At 42.7% G+C, this 21,287-nt stretch overlaps 1 protein-coding gene across 1 annotated transcript in view; it reads left to right on the top strand.

Moving 5' to 3' along the window:
- The window catches only part of CDH20 (cadherin 20), a 118,655-nt gene extending 104,434 nt beyond the window's left edge, over positions 1–14,221 (top strand). Inside the window, exons 9-12 of the mRNA XM_063162268.1 lie at positions 1,640–1,761; positions 3,674–3,791; positions 10,948–11,199; positions 12,614–14,221. Of these exons, the coding sequence (XP_063018338.1) occupies positions 1,640–1,761; positions 3,674–3,791; positions 10,948–11,199; positions 12,614–13,113 (992 nt within the window). The 3' untranslated portion in view covers positions 13,114–14,221. The remainder of the gene's footprint in view (positions 1–1,639; positions 1,762–3,673; positions 3,792–10,947; positions 11,200–12,613) is intronic.
- The last annotated feature ends 7,066 nt before the right edge of the window (positions 14,222–21,287 follow it).

The following is a 21,287-nucleotide window of genomic DNA, read 5'->3' as shown; positions in this document are numbered from 1 at the left end:
CAGAAAGCTTCCTGCACATCTAGCCTGTGCCAGAGATATGGAGCACTTTGAGAGGAACAAAGTTTCAACAAGTTTGCCCAAATTGCAATCAGCCAGCTAGCTTGAAAGCAGGGGAAATATTTCACAAGAGTTGGAGTTACTCTGCCACATATTTGCAGGCTGTTCCAGCTCATGATGCCTTTCTGTGCCCTTTTAAGTAGTGAAAGTGGTTGAGACAATGGGATTTCACCCCCATCTGTTTTGACACTACTTTTATTTTCAGCCACCAATGGCCATTGCAATACCATGAGTCTGTAAAAGCTGCCCCTGTAGCAGCATTGAGGGTGAGAGCAATAGGAAGGCACGTCTTCCTTTGTTCCCTTTCCATTAATCCTCTGTCAGTTTTGCTCTGTACATGTGCATTTTAATTTAGTGAATAGTTTCAAAAATTTCATAGCTCTGCACTCCTGAATAGCCCTAAAGGTTAGATCAATTATTTCTAAGAGTGTGAACTCACCTGCCACAACAACAGGTGTGTTAGCAAGATGTATGTATGCATATGTGGGAAGCTGAAGGATTACATTACAAATTAGGGAGAAACAACATAGTTTGAGGATTATCTGAATGACACAATGCAACACATGTTGTGAACTGCAGTACACTGAACATTTAATAAAAATTCCAGAGTTTATGCAAACTCTCTATTGTTTATATGAATATATCATTTCTTGCTATAAAGGGAGATATATTAGGAGGTAAAATACAAAATGCTACAGCTGAAAAGAAGATGAAATACTAATATTAAAAATTTTTCTTGATTTTTGCACTTCTTCTGATCCCTTAACATTTTTTTCTTTCTGATTACAGTTTTGTTTTATCATTAAATGAGGGGGGGAAAGACGATTTGAGGCAGACAAGAACAGTAAGAAAAACAAATTATTCTGTAGCCACTTAGTTTGGAATTTGTGAAGATATGCGAAAAGATGTACAGATTTACTGACAAAGAAAGTTAATGCACCAGTGGGACAGAAACATCACAAATGATGTCATGCAGAATGTAAAATTTTCATTGCAATTTTAAGCTTCACTGAAAGCTTTTCTGTTCAATTTCATGTGTTATTACATTTTAAACCTCTCTGTACAAAGTATCAAAGACTTGACACTATTTTTGAGTTCAAGGAACATAAATTTTGAGCAAAACCATCTCTGAACTGGAGATAGAAACTGCCATTTTTAACAAGTTCTAAATAACAAGTCTGTCCTTAAAAAAGTACCTTCCAAATTCATGCTATCAGTAGGGAGGCTCAACAAAGAGTATTGCCCGGTTGAAGGACAATAAAAAAAAAATGGGGCATTGTCTAAAACATTTGCTGTAGAAATAATTCATTGGACTGAACCAGGTTGAAGTCTTTTACAGAATTGCTTTGTTTGTAAAATATGTGATTAAATGGGAAGTCAGGCTAGACAGAGAGCAGCGAAGTGAAGTTTGCAGCTTCACTCTGAGTCACACAATACCCAAGTCACCACAGTTCCCAATGGGAAAATGTGCTTAACACAAGCTAGTAGTGGAAAACCTGATTTACCTCTTGAGCCAAGTGAGGAGCAGCCTCTTCCCCTTCCCACATTCTGCCTTTCCTTACATCAAACCTTCTTGTTCCAGATAACCCCTCACAGGTGGGCAGCGTCTCTGTGACAGTGAAAGTCCTGGATGTGAACGATAACGCGCCAGAGTTTGCGAGATTTTATGAAGCTTTTGTTTGTGAAAATGCCAAAGCAGGCCAGGTGAGAAATGCTTGTACCCCCAGGGGTTGGGAAGGGTATGCTGTCCTACATGGAGGCAGCATGCCAGGAAGGGTGAGTGTTGGGAAGAGGGCTCAGCTACTCACACATTTCATCTGAACTCTTATCAGCAGCTGTCTGTGCTTCATTCCAAAGGCAAGCATATCCCACTGGAAGGAGCATCACATAGAGTATCTCTTCTGTTTCTCCCACATTTCTTTTATTCTCCCAAAGTAGATTCTAGGCTCACTGCACAATACATTTCATAGCTGAAATAAAGCCTTCCCTTAGGCATGTGCCAGCAGGCAAACAGCCAGTGTGTCCTGTAGCAGCATCAAAGAGAGGAGAAGTGTTATGAGAAGTGCCACAGAACCAGCTCAGGCCACGTGTGACAGACAAGTCTTACTACTAAATGTTTAAAGAGCCTTAAGCACACCTGGACTTATGGGAGCTGGACATAACTCACTACATCAGGTTCAAAGGGGTGCCAAGCAGAATATGTTCTGCTGTAAACGGGAGACCACAGACAGTCAAAAGCAACACAAACTTCCCGTTGCACGCACTCTAAAGGATCAGCTTCAAGCAAGCGGTGAAGATTCTTCTCCTCTCCCTTCCAAAACCCCATCAAAGCCTTTGAACAAGGTCACCAGTGCCAGAGACAGATGTGAGCTCTCCCTGGCTGGACCTGCTGCAAGCTCTGCTGCTGATTGTTTGTGGGGAGCCTCTTCTTGCTCCACCACCAGCGTCCACGGTGGGGACTGGTGCCTCCTCATGCACAGCTGACTAGCTTAAATAGCACTTAAACACACAGACACACCTCTCGTGATCTGGGAAGGAAAAATTGTACAAGTAGTATCACTGTGTGTTTGCAGAAGCTTCTCCCAGCTGTGTGAAACAGAATGAAATAGCTGCTCACTGCTGGGGTAACTGTTCTTACAACTATCATGTATAGGAAATTTTCATCTCACCAGTTTACAGAGTTTTTTAGTAATATAGGCAATAGAAGTCACTGCCTAGACCGTTTTTCCTGGTTTTGAAGGGTGAGTGTCCTAGGTAATAAGCTGTTTAAGTTCAATATTATTATGAATGCTAACCTGGACTACTTCCTTCAACAGGGAACACTAAATTCTATTACCACATTTTAAAAAGTTCTGAAATCAGTTTTAACGTGGTGAAAGAGCCTTTATGGGTCTGACATTTGCCTTTGAATCCCAAAATAACTTTCAAGTTAAAAAATCCAGGTGAAGATTTATTCCTTGTCCAAAAAGATGCCAGAACGTTTATTCAGACAGTGCTCATTGTGCTTCAAGCTGTTAGACCTACTTTACAAAGCCTCTATAAGTGAAGTAACAAATCTCTTTCTGGATTTAGCATTGTCTTCGTTTCTTTAGTTTGGTGTTATTTATTACATATGCATTCTGCATGGTTGGCTTTTCTCTCATTTCCACTGACATCTTGGGAAGAATTTTATTGATTTAAAACTAAAAGACTGGCAAAATAATCAACCTGAAGTCCTTTTCTACCTGCATAATGAAGCTGAAAGTAAGTATGAGCTTTCTTACAAGCTCTCTAATGCACAATAAATCTTCTGAAAAACCTGGGCCTCCAAAAGACAAAAAGAAATGTGCAACAGAAGATAGAGATGCATGACAGGAAAGCATGTGTTATTTAAGGTAAACCAAATAGCTCTTCCATTGTTTAAAAGTGATGTGCATGACCACAGAAAAACAGATGACCCCTGCAAACTTTTGAGTCTCTTCTTGACAGAAGATTGTACCTCTGGAAAGCAATTTTATGGAAACGCTCCAGTTGCCTATATTTATAGATATAAAATACCTGTTATCAGTTTGATTGTTATTTATATTATAAATATTTTGCTTCTCACCCATTTCTACTTTTCTCTTGTGTTTTGTAGCTGATCCAGACAGTGAGTGCCATCGACAAGGATGACCCACAGGAGGGTCAGCACTTCTACTACAGCCTGGCTCCAGAGGCAGCCAACAACCCCAACTTTACTCTAAGGGACAATCAAGGTAATCAGAGTGGACACAGACAGTTAGCTACTCTAATTTCTAATGCCTGAATTGGACTTGAGAAGCTGTGACTTACAGTGGGTGATAAGATTGCCATTTCAAATAATACCAAGTGACACCTGCTCCTTAAAGGCAATAATAAAATGACATATTACTTAATACACTTGAAGGTTATAGGATATTTTCTTCTCTATAAATATTCTCTAGCAATAGGCTCCTTTTCCTTTTTCGAGGAAATGTGCCAGTGTTTTGTGCAAATTCATGTCTTTTGGTCAGGCTGCAGGCATCTCGGATTATCGGAGTGGAAATTGCATTTGCTCAAAAGGAGATGCTTAAAGGTAGGATAGTAACTGGAACTAGAAGACAAATCTGAAGGGAATTACATTGCTCTTTTTTTTTTTTTTTTTTTTTTGTACTCTTCATGTTTTCTCCCAGGCACAGAAAAAAGCAAGGTCTTTGTACTGTTTCAGTCTTTTCCCCCAAGCTCTTTTTTCTTTCTCCTTGCACATCCTCATTTCCCTAGAGAAAGAGGGAAGTAGGGAGGACTCGCAGACCCTTGGGGAAGCAACTTGGTGTACAGCTAAAGGTCTGTGTAAGATGACCTAAGTAGAAACTGAAACACCAGTGGGAAGACTCATGGCAAATCCCTGGCATTTGAGCATTTTAACCAATGGAATTTGATTCTTTTGGGAAAGCTTGGTGGTTTTGGAGCCTGCAGGAAAGTCCTGCCGTAGCAGGCCTTTGCATGACTGCTGTTGATAGATGATTTCCATGGCTAAAATCATGCCCACACCAGCCTTCATTAGGAAAGAGGGATGACCTTGAGTGACCTGGTGCAGAGCTTGGAAAGTCACTACTGAGGGGCTGGGTTGTATGAGTTTAGTGTGTAAAGTACCACGGATCAGCAAGCAAATCCAGGATAAATGGGGAGAAAGACTGGCCACCTGCAGCATCTATGGCCAGCCTCCAAGCCCAGCCTTGCTCCCACACGCTGCTTGCCACACTTACTAACATAAGCCGCTATCTGGGCCACTCCAGGCATATCAAAGAGCAACAGAAAGGCTTATAAAGAATCCCATGCATTCACTTACCAAACATGTCCTAAAACATGGTACTTGCAGTGTCTGGAGCACTCCTCCACAGCATGCTCTTTCATCCCAAAAGTATTTTTCTCTGTAGTGTCCCTGAAGGCTCCCCACACAATTTCTTGCATTTTTATCCCCTTCTTTCTCTCCTTGTCTTTTTTGTCTGTGAGTATTTATTGCCAAAATAAATGAACAAATATAACACAACTATTGCTAAAGCATTTGGCAAAGAAAGCTCATTTCAACCTCAAGGCATTGTTCTAAAAAAAGAAACTCGCAAAACTCCCAGCATCAGATGCACTTTTTCTGTCTCAGGCCATGTTTGCAATAATTTATAGTGACAGCAGTGACTAAATGGCTGTGCTTCCCACTCTCTATAAAATACCAGTTTTCCATATATATATATATATATATATATATATATATATATATATATATATATATATGTATATATATATGTGTGTATATATATATATATATATATATATATATATGTATATATCACAAGAAGCTTAAGGTACTATTAGTTACAAATTTGAAATAAAAATTATAAGTATCAAACCACTGACTATTTGAATGATCCACATAGTAAACCATAGCATAAGAAGAATATTAAGCTATTAGAGAGCATCCAAAAGAAGGGCCATGAGGATGGTGAAGCATTTTAGGGGAAGCTGTATAGGGTGCAGCTGGGGTCACTTATCTCTTCATCCTGGAGAAGACTGAGGGGAGACCTCATTGCACTCTACCATTTCCATGTGAGGGGAAGCAGAGGGGCAGGTACTGATCTCTTCTCTCTGGTGACCAAATAGGACTTGACAAAACAGCGTGAAACTAAGTCAGGGAAGTATATGAGGAAGAGGTTTTTCACCCAGAGGCTGTATGAGCACTGGAAAGGCTCCCCAGGGAAGTGGTCACAGCACCAAACCTGTTTCAGTTCAAGAAGCCCTTGGGCAAAATTCTCAGGCACACAGTGTGACTCTTGGTGTATCCTGTGCAGGGCCAGGAGTTGGACTCATCCTGAAGGGTCCCCTATAACACAGCATATCCTATGACTCTATGATTAAGGGTTTATTTACTGCCTCAGCAATTTGGAGAGCAGTAGTCATTTCAGTAAAAGTAATTTATGCTTATATTTTCATCTAGGGGCCACTAAGAGCTATATAAATCATGTAACTTGGGCACAGAGGGGGTAGCTACACTGTTTGTCACAGGGTGGCTAGACAAAAAGCAGAACACGCTTTGCTAGTCACAGCCTGTGCCCATAAACACGAGACAGGAATGCTTCCCAGGCTGCGGGAAGGCGCTGTTAGGATTAGCAATTGTGCCGATTACTTGGTTGTCCAATATAGCAGTAAGAGAAACTGCAAGACATGGAGCCTCCTTGGCAACAATTAAAACCTTGATTTATACTGAGCAACAGATAGATCACAGTTTGCATTCTGATGAGCTGTTTTACATTTTTTTTTTGGCCCTTGTAATTTTGGTCTCTGAGAACTTCTTCAGACTATTCATCCTTTGCATATCTTCAGCAGACAGAGAAATCCTATTGTTCTCCTTTATAGATGGGGATCTGGGGCAAGGAGAAATTAAGCTACTTACATGCTGGATTCTCTTTGAGTTCAGTAAAATCAATGAGAAATAGACATGTTAAGTAGCTGCAACAATCTGGGCACAAATGGCTTCTCAAGGCCTTATAGGATAAATGTGATGAAGCAGGGAATTGAGCTGGAGTCTGCCATCTCTTCGCTGTCTGCTGTAGGGCATTGGCAAGACATCGTCCTTCCAGGTGAGACTATGCTGGGAATAAGTTAGAAAGAGAGGTTTGCTGTAAGAACGAGCTACAAAATAAGTTTACTGCATTTCTAGATTAAGCTCTGAGCTTATCTTCTGTTGAGCCTTAATCACTGCCCTCCATCTTTGGGAGCCAGGAACTGTTGAAGACAGAAGCCTCTTATAATAGGCGCACAATCAGGATCTGTCATACCCACCCAGGCATAGTATCCTGGCAGTCTTTTGCATCACAATTAAATTTCTCCTGGGAAAACTTTTTAGCTATTTCTCCCTTCCCTAAATCTGTGGTTTACTTCACACATGTAAGCAGTGAGCTGAAAATCCTCAAGGAAAGGTTTGACTCTTTCCCCAACTCAGTGGTGTCTAGTTTGCCTGCTTCCTTGTGTTCTTTCTCCCACTCCTGGTGGAATATTTATTTATATTATTCCTAGCTCTTCATAATTACTACAATCAGGTTTTAAAGTCTAACAGAATTGTCAGGCTAATCATCCCCAGTTCTTCTACAGGTCTGTGCAGAAAGAAAACAAGCCTTTCTTGTGAGAAGAGCAGTGGTTAGCTCTGATCTCAAGGTTGGGACCTACACAGTGGTTAACTCCCCTGACCTCTCCAGAGAGGTACATCTTTTCCAGAGAGGCAGAAAGCTGCAGGAAGATGGTGCTCCCTGGCTTGTTCTCACAACCACATGAAGACACCAGCCTGCAGGCCTGTGGGAAGTTCAGTTTTCACACAAATGTGGAACCAGCCATGCTGCAACCTTCAGCATCTCTGCTCAGTGCTGGAGCTAAGTGCTGCCAGCCACCCTCCACGAGCCAAAGTTGCTGGGCTGGATGCTGAGAGGAAAAATATTGTGCATTCTTATCAGGCCTGCTTGTTCTTTTTTAATATAATAGGGCTTTCATGTCCTCACAAGCCCTCTTCTCTTGATGGCTGGGGCTTAGCAGATATCAAATTTGGAATAAAATTGTGTATTTCAGTTTCTGCCATGCTGCATCACATTCCAGCTCGTCCTTCGCACTGCACTAGCACGTCAAATCACATTGGCTTTTGATGAGTCACACAACAAGCTTTGGCACCAGTGCATTTCACTTGCAGAGTAACAGGTAGAACAATTCTTTAGGGATGATTTGGATGCCTGCCTAGTACAAAGCAAAATGAAGCAAAAGGCCCAGAATGTAATCCTGGGAGTTACAAAGAGAATTTAATTACCAAGAACATTTAAGACCTGGATGATATGGTCAGGGCATCACAGCAGAGGTATTTATACATATATATCTTTCAATATTAGATTATAGAAACTTGGTTTTGGCCTGAAAAGAGTCGTTAAAAACCCTTGAGATCTTTCACTACCTGATTTTGCTCAGCTTCTGTCCACAGCTTGTGACTTCTTTTGCAGGCAAAGTACGACCAGCTCAGAATAATTAATCTTTTTTTCCCTTACAAAGAGCAATTTTACATGAAATGAAGGTTTGCACCTGAATAGAAGCTGTGACTTCTAGTGTAAGTCAGTTTAAAGAAAGTGAATCTTTCACCCAGGAAAGAAAAATACAACGAAATTACTCCAGTTAGGGTGACTCAAGTATTTTCATTGACAGAGCATAAAAGCACTTTGCCACTTTCTGCCTTTGGGCTGCTTTTCCTCATGCCAAAACTGGCCCAGTGATGAAAAGGTGTGATATTAATAGCTGTGGAGCACATATAGAGGGCACATAAACAGCCCAAGGGAGAAAAAGCACTTGTATGTGCCCCAGTAGAGAGAAGGGAAAGGCTTGAGCAGGCAAGGGCTCCTGTCCACAGCATTCCCTTTGCCCAGAAGCCATGGGAGGCACGGGGTACTGCTCTCTGATGAGCTTTGGGACACATTCCTGAATCGTGGAGCCATTTAGGTTGGAAAAGGCCTTCAAAATCATTGAGTCCAACTGTTAATCTAATGCTTCTGAGTCCCCCACTAAACCATAGCCCTAAGTGCCCCATCTACACATCTTTTGAATGTCTCCAGAGACGGTGACTCAAACACTTCCCCGGACAGCCTTCTCCAAAGCCTGACCATCCATTCAGTGAAGAAATTATTCCTAATATCCGAGCCTCCCCTAGCACAACTTGAGGCTATTTTCTCTTGTCCTATTGTTTGTTCCGAGGAAGATACCTACCTATGTCTGTCCATACCCACTGCACACACTCAGAGCTGCACTGCATATCAAAGGTGAAATCAGTAAACACTGACACATAATCAGTTTTAAGCAACTTTTGGATTTTATCTTGCGCCTGGTGCTTTTTCCTCGAAGCTCCAGCTCTTAGGACCGCATGATTTAACAAGACACTACAAGTCACTATATATTTGTATGCAGACACGTAGCACACTTCAGAATTTTATGGTTTTAGAGTAAAAGCTTGAAATGTCATTGACGTGCAAGAAAAAAGACCCTGAGATTCTTTTTAAAAACATGTCACAAATTTAAATTGATCTCACAAACTGTGGAACCTGACATCTCAATACTTAGGTGTGCCTGTACTCTCTGATGCCATAAGATTAGAGGCACAGAGTTTGTAATTTGGGCCATAGTTTTAGTCTAGGAGACAAATCTGGCTAATCTAGCTTGAGTTTGCCTGTATTCCATAGTTGGCTGTACATGGAGTTGGAGCTCCTGATTTCCCTTCAACAAGCCATTAAATCATTTTTGATGTCTAGACTACAGTAGATCATATAGCTGAATTTATCTGCATGTAACCTGAGTATCTACACTGAAAAAAAAATCAGCCAAGATTTAAATCTTAGCAGTGAACGGACAGATGAATAATGAGGAAATTGAACACTTCTATGTTAATATTTTAGGTTTTTTTCAGAGTCTACCTGTGATCAGAAGGTTTGTTGCCTTTTCCAGGCAGCAATCCCATTGTGCCAATCCACCTGGGACAGCTGATCAGCATCCAGCATTTTCAAGCATAGCAAATGTACATTGGTAACAACCTGGAGATGCAGATGGCCAGACTGTGACCTCTTTTGAACCAAGGGAACAGGAAATAAAACTAAGTAGTAAAAGAAACTGCATGAAGATAATTTCCCAAAAACTGCCACAGCATCAGTGCAGAGAATCAGAGCTTGTAGGTCTGCCAAAGAGAAAAAGTACCTGTACTGTTCCCCAGTAATCTTTCTTGGCCCTAGCCTTGCAGACATGTTTGTAAGAAAGGATAATTTTCATGCAAGTTTCTTTAGTCTCTTTGGTGACTCAGTTCACACTGGAGACATTCAGTCCTGCACTTTCCAAAAGCGCTGAAAAAATCAACAGTCATCTCCAAAGAGTTCTGCTTTGGCATCCTGAGATGAGAATTGAGAACAAGCTCCTGAATCCATTTTTCACTTTTTTTCCACTTTTTTAGATTAGGAAACTTGGTGCACATACTGAGAAATTTGAGGGAGGAGATAGAAAGGAATTCAAATGCCACTGGTAAATGTTGACATTTTAAAAAGCATGTTGAATATGAAGGAAAAAGGCCCAAAGGTAGGAATTTCCCCTGAAATGGCCAACAGCAACTGGCTGTTAGGTCACTCTTTTACTATTTTTGTCAGCAGCATCATTTTGATTCCTTTTGATTTAAGTTCTTATAAAAACAGGCAGTCACACTAAATGAAGCAGAATGGTCAAATCAAAGCAGAATAATTCTGACGACAACACAAAGCATTCTGGCTTTTTTCTATGGCAGAAGTACTAAAGAAATTGCATGTACTTCACAGAAAAAAATGTTTAGTTGCGAATTTTCAACTCGCTGCTGCTTTAGGGTAGCAAGCTGGGTTTTTTCCTTTGTCCCTTTGTTGCCTCAAGCAGATGGTCATGCCATGTATCAAAAACCACAGAGTACCATCACATGTCGACAAAGGTTATATGCCAGCATCTCCAAAATGGTGGCAGTGTCTGAGACCTAGAAAAGCTGCTGAGCATAAGCAAACAGGAACAACAAGTTGCCTTCAATTGCTCATTTCTGTCTTGGCCTCTGAAATCTGAATACTGTGAGTTTGCTCTGGGCATCTTATATCACAAGGGGTAAAGGCAATTCCTAATGTGTGTATGCCTCTCAGGTTTGGAGCTATGGCCTGAGAAGATACTGGAAGAGGGGAAGGAGTGGCAAAATTATTAGTGATTAACTAATTAAAAAAAAAAAAAAAGAAGAGAGAAGAAAAAATGGATGTGGCTCCAAGGCTGTTTTTTTTTAAACATTATTTCTCTGCTGAATGCATTTGCTCTGCCTATAAGCCATCCTCTCTGTTTACTCCCTGCCCCTAGACAATACAGCGTGGATTTTGACACGACGCTCTGGCTTCAGACAAAACGAGCAGAGCACCTTCTACCTGCCCATCCTGATCAGCGACAACGGGCGCCCGGTGCTGAGCAGCACGGGCACGCTGACCGTGCACGTGTGCAGCTGCGACCAGGAGGGCGTGGTGATGTCCTGCAACGCCGAGGCCTACGTCCTGCCCGTCAGCCTCAGCCGAGGGGCCCTCATCGCCATCCTCGCCTGCATCTTCGTCCTGCTGGGTAAAGTCTGCACTTCTTCCTGGGAGGGACAGACTTCTCGGTTCTGGCCATGGTGCTGATGCACCAAAGGTGTAGGACCCAAACACACACACATATATCTGTGTATACCGATATACGTAGATGCATGCATGCCTAAAGGGCCAAATCAAGGGCCCCATGGTGTAGTCAGCTGCATATGGTTTGAGGATCTGGACTGTAGGAATGGAGGAAAAGGTATTGCCTGCAAATATTTCTGCCAGATGCCCAAAGTGCTAGGATATCTGATATGGCCATGCTTTCCTGCAAGGGTATGGCAATGGGAAGTATTGAGAGCTGTGGCTTGGGGTGGGTTAGTTTCTCATTCTGATCCACAGGAAACAGTAGTGGTAAGCCCAGTTCCATTTCTTGTCTAGGAGAGAGATATCCCCACCTCCATCCTTTTTCCTTGTGACTCTACATTTAAATGGTGCCTGTGCTGCAGTAAAGGGGCTGAGGGTCTTGCATGAGTTCTGTCTCCACAATTAAATTTCATGCTTTCCTTGCCCAGACATGTCCCCTGTTAGCTGTTGGTACCAAAAGAACTTCAGTTCCCTTGTTCACTCTCTCAAATTGTGATATACTGGCTCAAAACACACATTCTCTGAAGTTTCAAAGGACCCAGTTTGAGGAACAGTGTAGTAAGATACAGGAAAAATTGTTTTAAAGGGCCTCAGTTCTGGCTGTTCAAAGGAGCCTAGATACATTTGCTCCAAATTTCAGTATCCAAAATCTTTTCTGAGTTCTAACTCTGGAAATAGTCACCAAGTCACCAAGCACATTTTCAAAAGAAAAGGGCTCTGGTGCCTGTACAACCACTTTTCCCCATGCTAATAAGCACAGCGGGGGTGAGGAGCACCAGCACTGCAACACTGCAGGAGGCTTGCAGATAAACAAAAAAATCCTTACAGCAGACTAAGGGCTAGCTCTGCAGTTTGCTGTGTAGGCAGACATATCACGGTGGTGCCTTAGGACCATCCATCTCTGTCACATGCAGTGGCCAGATCAAGAGGCATCCCCAAAGCAGGCTGCAAAACCCACCCACAGAGCAGAAAGCAAAATATCTCTATGGCACTGCTGCTGCAGATAAACTGTTACTGACCTCTGAGCCGGCTAGCTTAAAAGAGGCAACCACCACTAGATATCCATGTCCTGTGTCACCAGGAGTTAAGAATTCAGGTGAGGAAGGGGACAGATTAGCAGGACCTCAAGCTACCAGTTTTGACTGGGGTGTGAGAGAGAGAGATTTCTACACTCCTCAGTTTGCAAACACCACAGCTCTTTAAATCCAAGGGGCTAGTTGGGCTCACCCAGGAGAAAGTAGGGCCGAGGAAAGTCTGAAGCCCCAGCAAGACCTGTTTCCTTGCTGACAGCCCTGTGTCTTGCTCGGTTCCCGCAGTGCTGGTGCTCCTCATCCTCTCCATGCGGCGCCAGCGGAAGCAGCCGTACATCATCGACGAGGAGGAGAACATCCACGAGAACATCGTCAGGTATGATGACGAGGGCGGTGGGGAGGAGGACACAGAGGCCTTCGACATCGCCGCCATGTGGAACCCACGGGAGGCCCAGCTGGTGGTGAAGAACCGGCAGGACATGCTCCCTGAGATAGAGAGCCTCTCCCGATACGTGCCTCAGGCGTGCATCATGGACAACAACGTCCACAACTACGTGCTCGCCAAGCTGTACGAAGCTGACATGGACCTGTGGGCACCTCCCTTCGACTCCCTGCAGACCTACATGTTTGAAGGGAACGGCTCGGTGGCCGAGTCGCTCAGCTCCTTACAGTCCGTGACGACAGACTCAGACCAGAGCTACGACTACCTGACGGACTGGGGGCCGCGCTTCAAGAAGCTGGCTGAGATGTACGGGGCCACGGACAGCAGTGGTGTTCTGTGGTAACAGAAGAGGAATGGCAGAGGGCTTTCCATGTGAAACGGTGTCCAGTTTGGTCCATTCTCATCAGATGCTTCCACGGACATGGGTGAGGCCTCATGAAAAAATAGCAATACAGTGCTTGGATGAGAATGGGAAGAAGGGTGTGAATGAAAGTCTCTCTGGATCAGCTTTACTCAGTTAAATTAAGTCACATTTTTGAAACTATAAGAGAGAGAAGGAAGGAAGTTTTTTCCTGGTTCTTACAGCAAAACTGGGGAGCTCCACGGCATTGCTCTCTCTCTCTCTCTCTCTCTCTCTCTCTATTCCTTTCTCTCCCCTTTGTACATGGCAGCTTACTGAGCTCTATACATCAGGGTTCAAAGATCTATAAACTCCAACTGTAATCTCCAACCCACAGAAGAGTTGCTTCCCACTGGTCATTTCTTTCCCCATTAAAACAGAAAAGAATTGCTTGCTAACAAAAGAAAAAAATCCACAAAGCAGAAAATTGAAACTGGAATCTCAGAGGGCTCCTTGTAAACTAAACTCCTCCCTCTGTTGCTAACAGAGCTCTTTTTTAATCCTTTAGAAACAAGGCTGAGGTTGGAGGTTCTTTTCCCACGTGACTGAGAGGGCTGGGGAAGAGGCTTTGAATTTCTGCTCTAGTTTAGTGGCTGATCTGTGAGTCACTGGCGTTAACACTAATCCATCTCCTATCAAGTTTGTGTAAATTTATTTCTTGACTCTTTAAAACCATGACTCTGCTAAACTGCTCAGAACAAAACCAGAAAATCTGCCTCTTTTGCACTGTAGATGTCTCTTCCATGTGCCAAATGTGAAGATTAGATTCTACCAATGAAAGCCAAATAAATTTTAAAATAAGAAAAAGCTATATTTGGTAACTACATGGGTTAGATGGGCTTTCCTAATCTGTGTGAGGTCAATCCAAGGGATGTTTACATACTGTAGATAACCTACTTGAACAAATGCAGTATTATAGACAAATAAATGGATGTAAGAAAATTACATGTATAAGTTTTGTATATTTGTTAATTTTGGTAATAAATATGATGTACTGCATACAGTACAGTACCTTAGCACCTCTTTTAATAAAAGTTAAACAGAAGGGAAAGTCTGATGGCAATTTATTGACTACTTTGCACGCAGCAGTTAGTGCTTCTCTGCAGCTTGACATGCCTTGAGCATCGAGAAAAAATGGTTCATCAGCATCGTGTCAAGGAGACAAAGCTTCAGTCTGCAGAAGTGAGCAGATTGTCTGCTTCTTTTATCATTGTTCACTTGGACATTGCCCTTAGCAGTGAATCTGCCCAAGTACAGCCCACCAGACTAGTTACTTTTCTAATCAAATCATGATGAAGTCAAAAAAAAGTCTTGCTTGATTTTTTTGAAACAGTAAGGCCAGGGCATTGATAGGCTTGGAAACCAGTTACACAGCCCTGACAAGTCTCATGCCTTCAGAGCCATGACAGACTAAGATAAAATACCTATTTATTCTTACTCTGCAGTCAGTTTTGTGCCCAGGTGTTTGCATGTGTAAATGAGAAGAGCTAGGGAAATTACACTAACACAAGTTTCATGGAAAGTGGCAAAAGGCCTCTGAAAGCAGAACAGTCTGCAATGGAATTTGCAGGTTTATTTCTAGCTAAGGACTCTCTACACCTCCAGTTGCCCAGAAAATAGATGTGCACACATAGTGCACGTAACCACCCAGCTACCACACTTCCACTATGGGCGTGCCGTGCTCAGTTCCTGTTGCAGATATGCACAAAACATTGCAGTCTGTCCTTTGCTAATGTTAGGTTGTACCAATTTAAGGCAGGAGCCTTGTTTCCATAGACCCACACAATGCCACGCATCCCTGGAGAGCTATGCACCCACCAAGGAAAAAAGGTTTTAGTGACTTCTTTCTTGTTAATCTGATGTGATGAAAATCTGGGCCTTCACAAATAGTATGCCAAGGGTTCTGCTTATCACCTGAACATGCTTTATACCATTGCAGAAAGAGCACTGATAATTATTTGATAGTGATTCTTTTACTCATACTGTAACACTCACCCTCACATGTCATATTGATTTTAAAACATTCAATTAGAACTGCAGCCATCATGATCAAGGAAGTAGTCTAAAGGACACGAAGTAGTCTAAAGGACACAAAGCTGCTGCTGCAAGTCTGAGAGCTTCCTTGCCTCCTGCCATGACAGATACCACAGAACACAGGCAGGAGGACATCTATTCCACCACTTCCCTGTCTGATCTAAACAATAGTTTTACATATTTTAAGCAGATGCCTCTTTCTTCTTAAAGCCTCAGCTGTTAAAGCTCTGTTACCTTTCTAGGCAGTTTTTCTAGGCATCAGTAGACTCATTGCTGAAAGCCTTCCAGGGGAAGTATAAGGCATGTACCCCATACAAGCCTGCAATGCACATAGATGACCTTGTCCCTCCACAGAGCTATGATTTGGTATTTTCAGACAATTACTGTCTCTCCCAGTAGTCACAGTCTACAGTAACAAAAAAGCCTCTAGATTGTTCTTCATATCTTGATTCCATGATGGTTTAAATCTCCTATAGTAGGCAGAGTGGGAGGATGGGGTGTAAAAGTACAGTCCAGCATCACACTGCCTTCAACCTCCTGCATGAGAGTTACCCCAGGATGAGCTGCCTGACGGTCTGTTTTGAGTCCACAGAAGCCTCCAGACGTGGTCTCTGCCAGACAGGCTGTGCAGCAGCCAGGAGCAGCTTCCCAGGGTGTGTATCCCCCATTATGGAAAGCAGCCCTTCTGCCAGGGCCTTGCACTCATGCCACAGGGGAATTCATAACCCACCTTCCTAAGCTGCATGGCAGCATTAGGCTCTCTGATTGTCCTCAGGTTTGCCTCCACTTGTGATCACACTCAATAGCTGCACAGCTTGATGTTGCGACACTTACCAGCTGGTGTTTAGTAGGCACTTGGCAGCCTGGCACCTTTTTTTCCATTTTATGGAACAGGTGACAGTGTTTCTGCAGTCTGTGAAATCTCTATGCCAACAAACAACACTTGCATCTATCACACTGCCACAAACAAAACAGAAGAACCCTCTGGTTTTGCTGATGAGATATGAAAAGGATCCATTTTCAGACACATCAGGGCTCAGCAGGCCCAGAGTAGAAGAGGAGACTCCAAGCCCAAAGGAAATGTGTGGTGCCACAGACTGTCAGTGAAACGAGCACACTGGTCACACAGGTCCTCAGCCTCCTGCTCAAGGGCAGTCCTGGCTGTGTGCATGAACATTTGCAGCACTATGTAAAACCTGCTCATGGTTTACAGCCAGGGAGCTCAGCCTGCCATGGTGGAGGGACTGGGCTTTGCCACGCCACCAGACACCTCCAAGGGACAGCCTCAGTTCTGCATGGCAGCCACTCTATCCACTGCCCTGCTGTAAGGACAGAAATGTCAGAGGGCCAGGACAAGGTCCTATGTGCCCTCACCAGTGTCCCTAATCCCCTTGTGCTCCAAGGCTGGTCTGAGTGTACAGAGCTTTTTCCACTATTCATTTTGGCTTGTTTCTCTGATGACATTTTTTCCACGGCTGCCAGTTCTCATGGGAAAAAAATGGACTTACCATCCAGCAACAATCCCCTAGTCTCAGCTGTGGCTGCAAATCAGTGGTTCAGAGGAAAGAATAACAGAGCATGCAAGTCATTTTACTAATTTCAGCCACTTAAAAATTGAGCATATGGGCTAAGCAATCCATCTCAACTCTCTCTCTCTAACAAACAGAGTTAGACAAAGAGTGATTCATTCCCCCCCATCCTGGCCATCTGTATGATGCTACGGCCCCCTGGAGCTGTGTGCCTCTCAGTTAATGGCTGGGCCTCTAGAGATTCACCCCTGCTGCTCAGTCTGGCCCTAGGCAAGACATTCCCAAGCCCTCTGCCCTACATTTGGTTTTACCAGTGACCATGAGCAAACACTACAGTCTGTGATGTTTTCCTTTCCTTTTCCTACCACCCATCTCTGCCTTGTCTAGGTAGGTTGCATGACCTGCCTCTCTTATTGTGCACTGGTCATCACACCAAGGCTCTGAGTAGCAGTGTTCTTTAAACCATCTGTCAAGGATTCCATGTCTCTTCAGAGCAAAATACAGAACTCAGGAATGCATGAAAAGAGTTAACATCATTTTTTCTAGTGTAAATTTTCTTGATTCCACAATATTACCTTTCATTTGTGGCTGCATTGCCCATTTATCCAGCTGTATTAGGCCCCACTTGATATTGTCATTTCTCCTCCAGCTTTTATTGCTCTTAATCATTTTATGCTATCACATTTGTTGCCTAAAATTCCCTTCTAGACCATTCATTAAAGCCAGTAGTGACACAAATCCTTGTGGGACACAGAAGTTATATTTTGGTCACCTTGAAATATCATTTATTATCCCATGCCAGTATTTTCCTTGATGCAACTTTCACATAGCACAAGCTAGAACCTGCTGTCTGAGCACAGCTCCCAGGAACCATCAAACTGGAGGGATGGATATGTCCCAGAAGTCTGTTCTGCCTATGCACCACATCTTACTTGTCCTGGCTACAGGTAAGAGAAAGGAGGCTTTTACATACAAAAGATGCACAAGTGATACCTTACAGATTCCAGAAAACTCTGACCTGGACAAGTTCAAAGTTGAGGAGATTTAGCTGGTTTTGTGTTTGTGATGCCAGAGTCTTACTAATAACATCACCTTGGTTTATGCCAGTTTAGCGATCAGGTAGATCAAACACAGGAGAGAAGGTGGGCTCAAGAGCAAGTGACAATGGCTCTTGAGGAAATCTTTACAGTTGCTCTCTCTTGTCCTGTGTGTCAGGGTGTGAGACAGCCCATTTCATCCAGGTCAAGGAATAGCCTTTAAAGTATCATCTCCACACGAAGCTGGTGTAAAAAGGCAGTGGGTCTGTCCAAGACATCCTAATTTGTGCCTGCTGAGATGTGCAGCATCCAGAGGAGGAGAAGCTGCGTTTTGCTCAGTTGTGCCCCTGTCTCTCTCACAGCAGTGCATTTGGCATCAGAGAGCTCCAAGATAGCCACTGCTGCAAAACAGCTGTATCACCTAAGGGATTCGTTCTCCCGCATAAAGGTCAGTGATTTGCCTCTCATTTGGACTGTGATGCAGTAATAATCTGTATCAGTGCATCCTGTTGAAATACACAGGAAAATCAGCAGACAGCAGTGAAACTGAGGTGGAGTCAGAGCTGGGATCCTAGGAAAGCAGTAGGAGCTGGGGAGTCCCACTGTCAAACCAAGATTTTAAGGACAGATTTTCTGTTTTGCTTTCCTATGTCAACCCTCGGAAGACCTTGCCCACACTGACACACAGGTATTTTGCTGTTGACCTCAGAGGTGGCACATCAGGCCACCTGCAGCGCTGACTGAGCAGAAGCAGCAGAGAAATGTTGATACTGTATTCCCCAAGAGACATTAGAGTAACATGGTAGAGGAGGTAGAAGAGAATCACTTCACCATGACTTTAAAAAATCATGTGATTTTTTAAGACCTGATGTAGGAGACAGTACAGTCTGAATATCATTTTCAGACCTCATTTGTTATTAAGCTCACCATTAGGGAATACGCCTCTTGGGAAATATGAATTTTCAAACACACTTCTTAATATCTACAGGCTGATTCCATGATGAATAACCCTATAATTTTTTCCCAAAGGTTCATGAGCTACAGCACTTAACACTAGAGGCAGAAGTTCCTGCCATGTCACATAAAACCAATAACAACAACAATGACAACATCTAGTGTAATGGGGGTCAAAATTTGCTTCTGCTTTGTGGCAAGGCAGGCTCATAATGGAATTTAGGAAGCCGGATCCCTAGTTAAAGGATTAGTACTTCCAGATGTTCCAGGAAGCGTTAAAAGCCAGGCTGGATGGAGCTCTGAGGAACCAGTCAAAGGTGTCCCTGCCCTTGGGAGAGGTACTGGAATTAGATGATCTCTAAGTTCCCTTCCAGCCCAGACTGTTCTGAGATTCTATGATGATTCTATGATTCTTTCTGCCAAACACACAAGGGTAAATCAGAGTGCAACATGATCCTCCTCAGCATCACAGTACCATGATGAGTGCCAAACTGAAGATTTGGTCTTTTCTACTATATCTAGGAAAATAAAAATAATGGAAAATTTTTCTTTCAAGCAGTGGTGCTAACATATGATGGGTTATTTGGTATTATTTCTTTTATTTTCTGCCTAGTATATTCTTGGGGCTTGTCAAATGGAGACAACCTGTCCAACAAAGTCATTTCTTTATGAAGCTCAACCAAATAATCTGTAAGATCATAGGTATCCAAGGTGGTAAAAGTAGAAAAATGAGGTACAAGCAATCAAATGTCATCTTAATGGAAACATAAACAGAGCCCCAGCCTGCATATGACTTATTCTAACCTCAGAACAGCCTTCTGGTTACAAAAATTCTTGTTTACTTTCAGCTTAGAGACATATTCCCAGAAAGAAAGCTAATTAGTTGAGGTACATACTTTCAACAGCCTCAGTCTTGTGCCCACGGACCATGATCTTGCACTTAGGATGTACACTAGAAGGAGGGAAATATACACTATGCCTATACACTGTGCTCTTGTCCTGAGATTGAAAAGTGTTTTGCAAATTCTGCTACAGAATAGTCTGGTGTTTTTTATGAACAAATAAATGGAAACGCAGGGAAGTTTAAAAAATTATGAAGATTTCAAAAGACATCATTGTAGAAATGGTAACCTGTCCCAACAGTCATTCTAAACAGAATTCCTCTTGCAACTTAATAAATCATGCCTATGGCATTGGTGGCAGGTGGGCAATAGAATTTTGAGCTATAGCTCAGGTGCAAAATTATTTTTTACCCATAAGATAAACATATCTGTGAGTTAAATGATAAATATAGTCCCTCAACAGAAAATTATCTCTGCTACTAATCCAAGGGAATTTCACTTTATGATTTCTGTATATTTGAACCTATCATTTACCATTCAGCCAACTGTCCAACCACTAAAGAAATCCAAAGTCAATGTTGCATTTACAGCTCAAAACAGATGAGTAGGATAAAAAATGTCTGAAAGCTCTAATTAAATCTTATCATCCAGAGTTAATTGTAAAGTGTTTTCCTAGACTGTTAGAGTAGTGAACAAGCACAACATAAATTATGTGTAATTTTGAGTAATTACAGATGATGTTAGCATTTTTGAAACATCACTCACAGTAAGAGTTCCAAACTGACCGATTTATAAGATACTGTGCCTCCTTCATCTTCTCTGAAAAATTTCATCCACCTCATGGTTCTGCTTGATAAATGAACAGCACATTCAAAGATGGTGTAAACTGCTGGCTTTGCTTAGAACAAGACCAAATTAAACAAGCATTTTCTGTCAACAGTTTCTGATAAGGAATAGTCTCAGTGCCTCGCCAGCCCTCACTTCATTTGCAGGTTGGTGCAACAAAAGCCAGTGTAAAGACAACAGCTCTATCCCCTGGGAGGAATTAGAGTCTATAAACCACTGCAGCATCCACCTCAAAAACATGTTTGGTGAATGAGAAAGGAAAACTGAAAACCTTCCCAATGACCCCAGTACCAGGTTTTCATATCTGGGCTCACAGAAAGCAAGGCATCTGCCACCAACACTTTGGTGAACAGATATAACCCTGTGTAAGCCACAGAGGGCACAGTGGGCTTTCCCAGCTCATCACCAACAACCAGCACCGAGGGACTACAGGACCTGAGGTGTGGCTTTGACTCTGATGTTGATGCTACATGCAGGTCAGGCAAATTTTCATGGTCTTTCTGTGCTGTGGCTTTCCACCCAGCCTGACACAGGGGTAACTGTCTCTACTACCCACTCTAAAGTCACATAACAACATGAAGAATTTTATTTTTTATCTTAGCAGACTTCTAAGAATTTTAGAGCCCCAGGCACATGCTAGATAGGATAAAAAGCTGCATATTTCTTTTCAAAAAGCACACACCCTTCTAGCTCTGGGAAAAGAGGAAAAGAAGGATGACTCACATGCAGCAGATGTTGATAACTTCTCTTAACACATTACTGGAAAGCATTCAGAGGCTGTAGGGATGCAGGATCCCTTAAAGCCTATCTAGAGTAGATGTGAACAAAATGCTGTGGCAAGCCAGATCCTAGATCATTCCCTTTGTCTCACTTTA

This window comes from Melospiza melodia, chromosome 1 (genome assembly GCF_035770615.1).
Source record: "Melospiza melodia melodia isolate bMelMel2 chromosome 1, bMelMel2.pri, whole genome shotgun sequence".
NCBI classification, from domain to species: Eukaryota; Metazoa; Chordata; class Aves; order Passeriformes; family Passerellidae; genus Melospiza; species Melospiza melodia.
Note: the sequence above shows the minus strand (reverse complement) of the source record. Positions and strands in the feature narration are given on the sequence as shown.